General features: G+C 38.1%; 1 protein-coding gene across 1 annotated transcript; it reads right to left on the reverse strand.

Moving 5' to 3' along the window:
* Nucleotides 1-7,760: 7,760 nt before the first annotated feature.
* Adam29 (ADAM metallopeptidase domain 29) lies at nt 7,761-10,662 on the reverse strand. Its single transcript, XM_055593565.1, has 2 exons — nt 8,581-10,662; nt 7,761-7,781 (listed from the first exon to the last, which is right to left on the reverse strand). The coding sequence occupies exons 1-2, from the start codon at nt 10,660-10,662 to the stop codon at nt 7,761-7,763; spliced, it is 2,103 nt and encodes a 700-aa protein (XP_055449540.1).
* Nucleotides 10,663-12,855: the final 2,193 nt, after the last annotated feature.

Raw genomic sequence — 12,855 nt, forward strand, 5'->3', positions numbered from 1 at the left:
ATATAATTTTAAGGTGGTAAATACCATAGGAAATAACTGACCATGTAAGACATTTAAGGGACATTGTAAAGTTAGGATGGGGTGGGATATTTCAATGAGATTTTCCTGAGAAGACGGGTTGTTCAATACAACATAAAGTAACTCAGATCTGGCTCTCTGTTCTCACCATCGCTCACTGCTCTACTCTATAGGCAAAACTATCCTCTTGTAAAGTAAGTGAAATCACGTGACTTCTCTCTTCCACTTTCTGAAGCAGGTGTATCCAACCTATGATCTGCAAGTAGCATGTATCCCTAGATAGCTGTGAACATGACTCAGAACAATTCTAGATGACATCATGTTTCAGTGTCAAATGTTTAGCTGTTCCTATTCTAAGGTTTACTTCCATATTCAGAAGTAAAAGACGATGGTCTCATATTTCTTCTCTCTCAGTTCCTATTTATATATTTACCCCAAATATTACACCTCTTCTTAATATCCTTTATTATACAAAAAATTATTTTCCTGGGACTTTGAACAGGCCCCTTTATCTCCCTAGACTGCATGCAATCCATCAAGATATCCATAAGCTTCAGGAAATAAAAGAGTTCACACCTTCTAATCTACCTAAAGGCTTTATTTATTTATTTATTTATTTATTTATTTATTTATTTATTTATTTAGCTATTTGATTATTTAATTATTTATTTAGTTATCTGGTTGGTTAGTTAGCTACTACTTATTTATTGTGTTTTTGAGACAGAGTTTATCTGTGTATTCTTGGCTGTCCTGGAACTCACTCTGTAGACCAGACTGGCCTCCAACTCAGAGACCTACAGTCTACCTCCAGAGTGCTAGGATTAATGGCTTATGCCACCACTGCCCAGCTAGGGGCTTTATTTTTTATAAAGTTTACCTGCTATTGTACATTTACTAATTCCATTTTATTATCCGATTTTCTTCACTTTCAGCCTGAAATGGTAAACATACAAGTGTCCCTAAAGATTCTAGAAGACCATGGGACCTCAGCATAGTCCTCAGATTCCTACCCAACATTACACACTCATGGTCCAGCTGACTCATCCCTGGGATATCATCACTAAAGCACTGCTACACACACACACAGCAAATCTCTGCACATACTTGATTATGAGCCCTTCACTTATCCTCCTTACTTAGATGTTACCCAAAATACACAGGAAAAAATTTGTTGGCTGTTATCCAGTATTATACAGCAGCTTCTACTTGCCTAGAACAGTGGAAAATGCAGTTAAGATATGTTACCAGAAAAAAAAAAAGTGAATCTCAAGCTTCCTAATGAACATATTCTATTGAGAGCCACAGTACCTTGGTCAGTTAAATATAGACTCGAATCTCATTCCCATAATTTCTTATCTCATCAAAGGGCTTTAAACACACATTCACTGTATATATTAAAAACTTTTCACTCTTGATGATTTTAACACAAATTTAATGTTATTTAAATATCTTTCAATATTATCCATTACAATCCATCTTCACATTTTTCCATTTTTATTTTTTTAATATTAGTTACAGTTTATTAACTTTTTAGCCCTGCTGTATCGCCCTCCCTCATTCCATCCCAATCCTACCCTCACTCCCTCATCTCCTCCCTGCCCCTTTCCAAGTCCATTGATAGGGGAGGACCTTCTCTTCTTTCATCTGAACCTGGTTTATCAGGTATCTTCAGGACTGGCTGCAAAATCCTCCTCTGAAAGACTCTACCTAGCACTGTATCAAAGTAGATACTAAGACTCATAACCAAAACTTCGGCAGAGTGCAGGGAATCATAAGAAAAAAGGGGGATTTAATATGATTTGGAGAGGACAAGAGCTCCACAAGGACCAAATATACCTGGGCACAGGGGCCTTTTATAAGACTGATTCTCCAACCAAGGACCATGTATGGATATAACCTAGAACCCCTGCTCGGATGTAGCCCATGGGAACTCAGTATCCAAGTGGGTACCCTAAGAAGGGGAACAGGCCACAGAGGAAGACATTGCAGCCAGTCCATCTTTACATTTTCAATCCAGGTTGAGAAGCGCCAGTTTTCTCTACCTTTGAATCTCTACAAAAGCCTCCAATCCAGCATTTCTCTGCACCTGTGTGACTATCCTGGGTCTGATCTGAAAGTGACTAGCTCCCCAGTGTCTTTCCTTTGTTTCCAGAGGAATATAGAATTTAATAACTTTGTTCATAAAACACTGTTTGACTATGCCCCTAAGGAAGTTTCACTGTTCTTATCTACTGACTACTTGAACTGAAGACATGCAGAGATTTTCATTCTTTAAATCCATCATTGTTTTGCTCCCAAGTTGACTTTAAAGTATATATATTTTTCTGGCTAGAATGTTCCTCTCCTTTTCTTTGTTTGACTTATTTGTGTGAAGCCTTCTACATTCTTAATATCTTTCTTAATTAGTGTTGTTACATGTTTATAATTACGTGTATTGTGTATTTACTCACAGTTCAACATATTTTGCCTTGGAGAAAGTTTTGGTTTGATATAAAATTGATGGGCAGCTTAGGCTTCACCTGAATTCCCTAGTAAGGGAAGCAGGGGTCTTTCTCTGACACAGACTCTGTTGCCTGCTCTCTGATCACTCCCCACTGGTGGAGCTGCCTCGCCAGTCCACAGGGGACAAGGACACACTCAGTCTTGATGTGACTTGATGAGCTGTGGTGGGTGGATAGTGGGGGGGGGGGGGGGGGTGGGCTCCCATTATCTGAGGAATAAGGGAGGGGGAGGAGGCAGGGAGGAGGGACAAAAAAGGGAGGAGGGAGAGGCTATGATTGGGAAGTAAAGTGGATAAATAATTAATTAAAATGTGAGTTTAGAAGAGTGTACACAATCTTTCCTATAGTTTTAATAAATATTGGAAAATGGTATTGTATCTGCCTCATTTGAGCAAAATGCAAGCATGGAATGACCATTATCTTATTCTGAGCTCTACTTTCAATACCTTCTCTGTGTTTGACTGATAGATTTTTCTTGAGTATTTGTAGAAAATGATGATCAATCCTCATTCAGAAATACAAATGGGATAGACATTGGAAGAAGGAGAAAACGAAACAGGACAGAAGCCTACCATAGAGGGCCTCTGAAAGACTCTACCCAGCAGTGTATCAAAGCAGATGCTGAGACTCATAGCCAAACTTTGGGCAGAGTACAGGGAATCTCATGAGATAAGAGGGAAATAGAAAGACCTGAAAGGGACAGGAGCTCCACAAGGAGAGCAATAGAAACAAGAAATCTGGGGCCCAGGGGTCTTTTCTAAGACTGATACTCCAAACAAGGACCATGGGTAGAGATAAGCTAGAACCCCTGCACAGATGTAGACCATGACAGTTCAGTGTCCACGTGGGTGCCTTAGTAATGTGAACAGAGACTGTCTCTGACATGAACTTAGTGGTCAGCTCTTTGATCACCTCCCTGTGAGTGGGGAGCAGCCTTACCAGGCCACAGAGGAAGACAATACAGCCAGTCGTGAATATACCTGATAATCTAGGGTCAGATGGAAGGGGAGGATGACCCCTCCATCAGTGGACTTGGAGAGGGTCATGGGAGAAGATGAGAGAGGGTGGGTTGGATTAGGAGAGGATGAAGTAAGGGGCTACAGCTGGGATACAAAGTGAATAAACTGTAATTAATGTAAAAAATAAAAATTTAATTAAAAAAGAATTCACAAAGATTTTAATAATTATATAAATAGTCATTCACAGAAATCAGATATAAGGTAAGTAATACTGGTTATTTAACTTGATTTTGAAATTTAGAAGATAAGAAAAAGTAAAGTGTTTGCTTATGACAAATTCAGCTGACATTGGTAATATAAACAAAATTTTGCTATTTATATTTTATTTAATAATTATAATTTCAATGTGAAGCATTTCAGCAATAAAAGGGATAGACTGTATTTTATACTGCTTGTTTTACAAGAATTACACTTATATTAAAATGGAAATGGGAAAACTACAGCTCAATTAAAAGAAGTTTGTCTAATAATTTCGGAGGGGTGTAGTTTTCATAGGTTTAAAAGTTTTAAGTAAGAATAACACACACCTACATTTATTGGTTGAAATTTCAATATGGTTCTTCAGATTTAAAAATATGACAAAACCTGGGGCTCTTACAAAAGATTCAGTTTCAGTTTCCAGTGCCCACATAATAACTTGCAACTGACTGGAACACCAATTCCAGGGAATCCAATGCCCTCTTCTAACCTCTCCAGGTATCAGGCACAACAGTCGTGGACAGACACACATATGGCCTTCAACCTACTGTTGAAGTAGAAGAATAAGAACAGTCAGAATATCATACTTCCACAGTAAATTCACTGACTCAGATTCTCAGGTTAATAAATATATTGTCCAAGAATCCAGTTTAATATTCATAACTGCAGAGGTATTTGGATAAGTCAGTGCATTGGTAAAACTTTATTTTGAAAATACAATCTATTACCTATTTTGCTTTTAAATAATGTTAATAGTTTACTTCCTAATTTTGGGTGATATCTATTAGAATGTTATTTCATTTTGTTCTTTTTCATTAGGGGATCATTTCTAAGTTGCTAGGATTGACTGTAGCATTTAATTATCATAATTTTAATGGAAAAATTGAACAGAGTCTGGTGTAGGTCAACATTTATTGTATTTACATAACCCATGAAAAACAGTAAGATGACAGAATAAACATGCTATAAATTCTAATTTGTAAAAGATGAGAATTTTAAGCTAGTATACTTTAGCTAACACACATTTTAAAAGTCTATATCAAGAAGTCAAAGAAATGGCTTCATGGTCAAGTACACTGGCTGTTCATCCAGGGTCAATTTTCAGTATTCAAAATGGTGGCTCATTACCATCTGTAACTCTAGGCACAGAGATCTGGCACTGTCTTCTGTCCTTTTTGGCATTGCATGTGCATGATATACAGACATACATGCAGGCAAAACAATCACGCACATAAAATAAAACAAAACAGAATGAGAGAATAATATTTTTATAGAAGCTCTGATGTTTATTTAATTTCTGTTCCTTAGTTCTTTACCTATTGATTTGTATTAGATTCTTTTTTTCATTGATTGATGCTTACTATAAAGTCTTAGCACAGAGGCAGTGAGGCACGTTCTGGTAACATCTTTTATCTCTCAATTTATTTACTTTACATTCTTGTTGTAGCCCCATCCCTCCTCCTCTCCCATTCCCATCCTCCTTCTCTCCACTCTCCCCTTTTCCTGAGAAAAGGAAAGGTTCCTTTCCCATCCACCCCATCTCATCATATTGCATCAGGACTGATCTTGTCCTCTTCCCCTGTGGCCTGGAAAGGCAGTCCCTCCAGAAGAAAGTGATCAAAAGCTGCCAAGTGAGTCTGTGTCAAATGCAGTCCCCACTTCCCTTACTAGAGGACACACTTGAAGCCTAAGTACCCATCTGCTACATCTGTATAGGGACTCTAGGTCCAGTTCCTGCATGAGCCTTGATTGAGGCTTCAGTGTCAGTAAGCCCTCTGGGTCTGAGTTAGTTGGCTTTGTTGGTCTTCTTGTGGAGCTCCTATCACCTCCAGGTTCTCTTCCCTCCCACACAACTCCCTAAGCATCGATCGCCCAATGTTTGGTTGTGAGTATTGTCCTGAATCTGTTTTGAGGCACTGCTAGGTAGTGCCTTTCAGAGGACAACTCTGTCAGGCTCCTCTCCGCAAGTTTTTCAGAGTATCCTTCCTAGTGTCAGGGTTTGGCACTCTCCGATAGGTGGGTCTTTGGTTGGACCAGGATTGGTTAGGCATTCCCTCAATCTCTGCTCCATCTGCTCTACCTTTATCCCTGCATATCTTTTAGATCCAGCTACATCTCTCCTGGGTATATACCTGTTGTATTATGGCATTAAAATTTACTATTAATTATCTTTTAGTAAAGCTGCTGTTAATCTTAAACAGCTGTGTAACCAAATCACCACAAAGAGACTGTGATTTATTTAGTTAACCCAGAACACAATGCTGGGCAATAGTTTCTCTATCCTAAACCTCCAAGGCCTCATAGTTTTCTAACATTTAGATTTACCACATTATACTTGCTTTTTGTGAAATCTTAGGTCTGGATCATTCTCCTTGTCATTCCAAGACCTCTGCTCCTGCCTCAGTTCTCCCAGCTTCCCTCCTCTCTCCTCTTCCTCTGCCTCCCACTCCTTCCTGTCCTCTGGCTCCTCCCTTCTTTCACCTACTCCTTCTTCTCCATTGCTCAACATTGTGGCTGCTTGTTTTATTTTGGCATGGTTACACAAAGTTGACACAGGTGGTGCTTAGAATAAGTATCACAATGCAATGTCCGGATTGAAACCAGAGAGTGGAGGAGAGAAATCAGCATTTGAATGAACAAGGGTTCATGAACAAGGGTAAGGTATATACATTCTAAAAGAACATTATACCCAAAAGAACATACACCCAAAAGATGTTCCACCATATAACATGGACACTTGCTCAACTATTTTCATAGCAACATTATTCACAATAGTCAGAATCTAGAAACAACCTAGATGTTCTTCAACTGAAGAATAGATAAAGAAACTGTGACACATTTACACAATGGAATACTATACAGCTATTAAAAACAAATAAACAATTCATGAAATTTGCAGGCAGATGGATGGAACTAGAAAAGATTATTCTGAGTGAAGTAACCCAGACCCAGAAAGACACACATGGTATGTACTCACTTATAAGTAGATTTTAGCCATATGGCATAGGATAAGCATACTGTGAGACACAGACCCAAAGAACATAAGTAAAATAGAGGATTCAAGGGAGGATGCATAAATCTCATTCAGAAGGGGAGATAGAAGAGACAGAGGTAGAGGCTGAAGAGAGGGTACAAGGTAGGAGAGAGGTGCAAAGTTAAGAGGGTTGCAACCAGAGCTAGGGAGAATGAAGGCAAGGGGACAGAAGGCCTGTAGAAAAAAAAAAGGGAAACTGAGGGTGGGGGCATCTCTGTGACAAGCTGGAGACCTAGGTCAGGGTAGGCTCCTAAGAAGATATGAGGAGTACTCAAGCAGAGACTCCTAGTAGCAGAGGCCATACACAGTAAAGAGGAAACCCACTAACTAGTCTCCTAGAAGAGTGAGGGGAGCACCAACCAACCCACAAAAACTTCAACTTCAAATTTACCCTGCCTATGAACAAATATTATTTATTCACATTTTTTTTAGAATTGCATCTGTATCCAGTAACATTTGAATATTTGCTATGTACTAAGAATTTCATATTCCTATGGGCAGTTAACTAAATTTCTATCCCTTTTGTAGATGAGACATTAGTAGCAGAAAGAGATTATGTATTATGTTAGGCAAGAGGTGATGATTGCTTGTGACCCATGCACTAAAAATACACATAATACAAATTGGCTAGAAATTGGATGCACTACTTAGGTTAAGTCAGGGTTTCCAAATAAAATTCAAAGCATCTAAAAGAAAAGGAAATGAGGCAAAGTTTTCTTCATAGTAATTGGCTTGCAGCAAATATTCAAGTAACTAAGGTTGCTAACTCTTCAGATCTTCAACAAAGAATACAAATGCCTTATCTCAGTATGCCAAATAAGACACATTTCTCATAGAACCCAATCTATTTCCATACATCGCTTCTCTTAAGTCTCTGTAGGTCCTCTTTCTGCTTTCCCAAACCACTGGGTGGATCTTTTAAATTCTATTGAGGTTTAGTGGGTGACTAATGCATAAAACCTACCTCATTCAAAGAAAATTTGCTGAATTTCATTTGTCTGAAGTTAACAACTGCAATAATAAAGTGAAGACTTAAAACTACAACTATTGCCAAGGCAACATTTATATAAATTTCTTGCCAGTCTCCCTGTAGCACTCCTACTGGCAAAACGTTGTAGAAAGAACTAGAAAAAAAACAAGTGTGATTTTTTTTTCTTGTGTGAAAGGAAAATAGATTTCTAATTGAAAGACAACAAACTAACAAACTGAGATACACCATCAATTAACTGTACTTTCATCAGTGAACACAGACTGATTCAACAATAAAAATAAACTAGTTAAAATTTTAATTTAATGAAAACTAGGAATGTGCTAAGAATTACCTTTATTGGTGGTTGTGTCTTTACAATCATGAAAAACCATAGATTTCTGGTATTTTCTCTCAACTGTCACTGATACATGTCATATTCTGCTACCAGAACACCAGAAAAGAATATATCAAAAATTTGACTTAGAACAAGAATGTGTTTTTTTAATTCTACATTTTTGTAATTATTTCTGACATAAGGTATTGAATATTTTACTGTTATTTATTGGAAAGGAAATGTTTTCATGATATCCAGCTCTCTATTGTAGAACATCTTCATTTTTTTTTACTTTCTGGAGTTTCAGCATCCTTCATTTCTTCCTCAGACAGCTCAACATTTTGATTTTGTTGCTTAAGTTCTTTTTCAATACTTTTTTCTTCTTTCTCAAAATGATGTTTTCTTTTCCTGGGTAAAGCTGCAATAGATCTTCTTTTTTGTTCATATCTTAAATTCTCTAAATACAAAAGACAAAGTAACAAGAAGGAACATAAAATAAAAGCAACCATCCAAGCAATTATTATGATGTAAATCATCTTGTGTGATTTTCTCTTGGGAGGTGGCCCACTGTCAATACTACCGCCATTGCCCCTAAGTAGGCAGTTGGGTGGGGCCCAGCGTTCATTGCAGTGGCAGTGATGTTTATTATTACAGATCCCTCTCTTATTGCAGAAAAAGGGCATACAAGATTCTTCCCTAGTTGGCATAAAGACACATTTCTTTTTTAAGCATAAAGAGTCTGAACCACATTCGGTACCATCCTTCACCTCACCAATGTCAGGTACACTCATCCCAAAGTGGTAGTCAGTACTCCAACAGCTGTGTCCATCAATGTGAGTTGAATGCACAGTATAATGATTGTGCAAATGGGGAACTTGTGTCACATTCTCACATTGCACTCTCCCACACAGAGCATCTTGTTGATCACATCTTACATACTTCGTATTCTTCATACCACAGTGACCAAAGCGATCGCCTCTGGTATTCATTGCTAGATAGCAAATCTTACTTGCACCCTTAGCTCCTTCACCAAAAAGTTCTCTGCATTGCTCATCGTGGTTATTACATCGCTTTTGAAAGCAGATATTTCTGTCCAGGCAGTTGATCCCATCCTCCACATACACATCTTCTGGGCATGCACCAGAGCTTCCATTGCACCACTCTGGCAGATCACAAGGACTGACACGTTTCCTGCACACGGTGCCTGATGACATGAACTGGCAGTTTTGGCAACACATCCCAGAAGCACATGCTGCCCCAGATACCAGAGTGCAGTTTTCTAAACAACATATATCTTGTGCACACAATTTTAAGGAACCACAGTCACATTCCTCTTCATCTTCAGTTATACCATTCCCACAGCGTTTCTTTGTAACAATAGTCTCTGGATTTGGGGGATTGCTTAAACAATTCTTTCTAGAAATAGTGTCTATAAATTGTTCATAACTGCAGTTGCTGAATGCATCTGAAGGTACTAGCTTTTTGTTCATTATGCATATGTTTCTCCCACATGTGCAATAGTTCCCTTCATCATTCTTCATCCCCAATACATGACCAATCTCATGTGTCACATATGTCCTAAATGAAGCTAATCCATCATCCATAATGCATTCCAAACCACAATTCAAATTCATATTGCATACTCCTGAAAAATATGATGTACTAAGATCATTGATGCAAAAATCCTGTTTCACAATAATATGAGCAGAATCATGAACCACACGTTTATTGAAGCTGGATTTCTTCCATTTGCAGTACTCTTCCATCATATGACGTGTGGTTGTTACTGTATAAGGGTTTCCTGAATTCCAAATTTCAATTGTAATTAGAACCACATCAAGATTAATTGAGCTATAAATGTCATCTACTAAATTAACTCCCATGAAAACATCCATTTCCACAGCTGATGAATTACTGTCCCTAAAAATGAATCTTCCATGATCAACCACAATTGCTAGTTCAAGAAACCATCGGTGGAGCCACCACCCTGAATAAGAACTTTGCATCAAAGTGAAATTATCATTCTCTTGAAACTTCAGTTGCTCTGCTATTTCTTCTTTAGTTAGTCCACACCCTATGGGTGTATACTGTTTGTCCTCCTTATCCAACTTATACACTAGATGTTCAAATGTGGCCGAAAGCACTTTGGGCTTGATTTCATAGGTGATTCCATTTATCTGCAGCATTCCCTGAAAGCTTCCTAGGCAAGTACTAAGAGTAACCATAGATATTGGGTCCCCTTCCACATAACCATGGTAGTAGCAGTCAGTCCGGACAAAAGGCTGGTCCTCAAGAAGGGCACCCTCTTCAGTGTAAGTGAACACAGTGAGAGATCTGGACACGAAGTTCTTCTTAGCTTTCATGTGGACAATGTGCCTCTCACCCCCAAAGTGCAGGCTATAAGAGATCCAGTCTGGAGCATCCATACCTCTGTAAGCACCCATGACTCTCAAAGGTATCACTACTTCAGGGGGGCTGTGGTATTGCGTTTTCCCAGTCTGTGGCCATCCAGAGAAGAACAGAGTTAATTTTAGCCACAGTGGCAAGACAGTGATCTCCACACACACCAGGGTCTCCAACACTGTCATTATGAAGTAAGTGGTGAAAGCAAATTATATAGAGAGGGAGTCACTGCTAGTGTGTCTCTTCTCTTTAAGTGTGTTGGAGGTAGTGGTCATATGTAATGGTCTGTCTTCTGGAGGAGTCAAACCATCAGAGAGAGAACTAAAAATAAAAACAAAAAGGATGGGAAAAAAGGTTTTGGGAGTGAGCAGACCATGTGGAACATAAGGATCAGAGAATGGGTTAAAATGGATTAGTGTTTAGCTGAGGCATTACAGTGTACATCTTATAAGTATTGGTTAGGCAGAACTGGACTTCACTGAGCAAAAGCACAGCAACTATGAATTGGTTATTATATTACCTACATCATGGGCATAGAGAGAGACATCATAATGCTGTTTGTGTGGTTGTGTGTGTGTGTGTGTGTGTGTGTGTATGTGTATGTGTGTGTATAGTCTCCACTGCAAATAAATCAAATCATGTCAATGAAAAAAATAATACCCTGTTTTGACAGGAAATCATGATTTGCACATAATGACTTAGGAAAATCTCAATAATTCTTCCTTTGTGTCTCAAATGACACTTCATCATATTAATAGGGAGAAATATGTAAATTTTTTTGTAGACATTATTTTATTTTATGACATTTATTACTTAATTAAATTAATTGTTCCATTATATGGTAGTTACTGTATAGGGTTTTCTTGCATTTCAAATTGCAATTGCAATTAAAACCACATCAAGATTAATTGTGCTATAAATTCATCTACTAAATTGACTCCCAGGAAAATATCTATTTTCACAACTGACGAATTACTGTTCTTAAAAATGAATCTTCCATGATCAACCACAATTACTAGTTCAAGAAACCATTGGTGAAGCTACTATCCTGTATAAGAACTTTACATCAAGTGGCTTCCATAGTAATGGGAACAGGGACTGCCTCTGACATGAACTGATTGGCCTGATCTTTGATCACCTCCCCCTGAGGGGGGAGCAGCCTTACCAGGCCACAGAGGATGACAATGCAGCTACTCCTGATGAGATCTGATAGACTAAGATCAGAAGGAAAGAGAGGGGGACCTCCCCTATCAGTGGACTTGGGGAAGGGCATGCTTGAAGAAGCGGGAGGGAGGGTGGGATTGAGAGGGGAGGAGGGAGGAGTTTATGGGGGGGACACAAAGTGAATAAAGTATAATTATTAAAAGTTAAGAAAAAGAACTTTGCACCAAAGTGGAATTATCATTCTCTTGAAAAAGTAGTTGTTCTGCTTTTTAGCATGTTTCAGTATCTAATTTATATATTAAAAATAGTAACAATGATTTATCCTAACATAAAATCACACTTCAAATCTACAAAAGACCCAACTGTTTACTGTGTTTCAAGCTCCTCTCATTGTACTTGTCATCTCTATTTTCCAGCTATGCGTGCCGCAAGTTCAATCAACTTTGACCAAAATTCTCAACTCAATCTAGAATATTGCTTTTCCTCCTGTTACAACATGCTAACAATGCTATTGTATGAGGAAAAATCGTGATCCACTTACTTGTATATTCAAAACTTCATAAGAAAGACAAAATTAGGGAAAGGAAGCCCTATACTTCACTACCAAGAATGAAATCCTGAATGAGCATTCATTTCAAACACTCTTACATCATTAATGATCTAAGCTTTATTATCTATACTTTTTCTTAATTTTTTGAATTTTGAATTTTGATTTTCTTTGTCAGAGGTACTTGTAGTGGTTTGAATAATAATGGCCCCCAGTTCACTTACATATTTGGATTCTTAATCATCAGAGAATGGGACTCTTTGATAGGGTTAGAAAGATTAGGAGGTCTGGCCTGGTTTGAGGAAGTATATCATTGGGGGTGAGCTCTCTCTGTCTCTGTTTCTGTTTCTGTTTCTCTCTCTCTCTCTCTCTCTCTCTCTCTCTCTCTCTCTCTCTCCCTAACTCTCTCTGTAGATCAGGATTTAACTCTCAGCTACTACTCCAGTGCCATGCTTGTTACAGTGTTTATCATGAACTACTCATCTGAAATTGTAAGCAAGCACTCAGTTAAATGCCTTTGTCATAGTGTCTCTTCACAGCAATCAAACAATGCCTATGTTGATACTGGAAGTGGGGTAACAATAGAACAGTGACTAAGACAAAAGTCTTAGTCTTTTTATATAGCTATATATATATATATATATATGTATGTATATATATATATACT

This window comes from Psammomys obesus, unplaced genomic scaffold (assembly GCF_907164565.1).
Source record: "Psammomys obesus unplaced genomic scaffold, mPsaObe1.curated_primary_1811, whole genome shotgun sequence".
Lineage (NCBI taxonomy): Eukaryota > Metazoa > Chordata > Mammalia > Rodentia > Muridae > Psammomys > Psammomys obesus.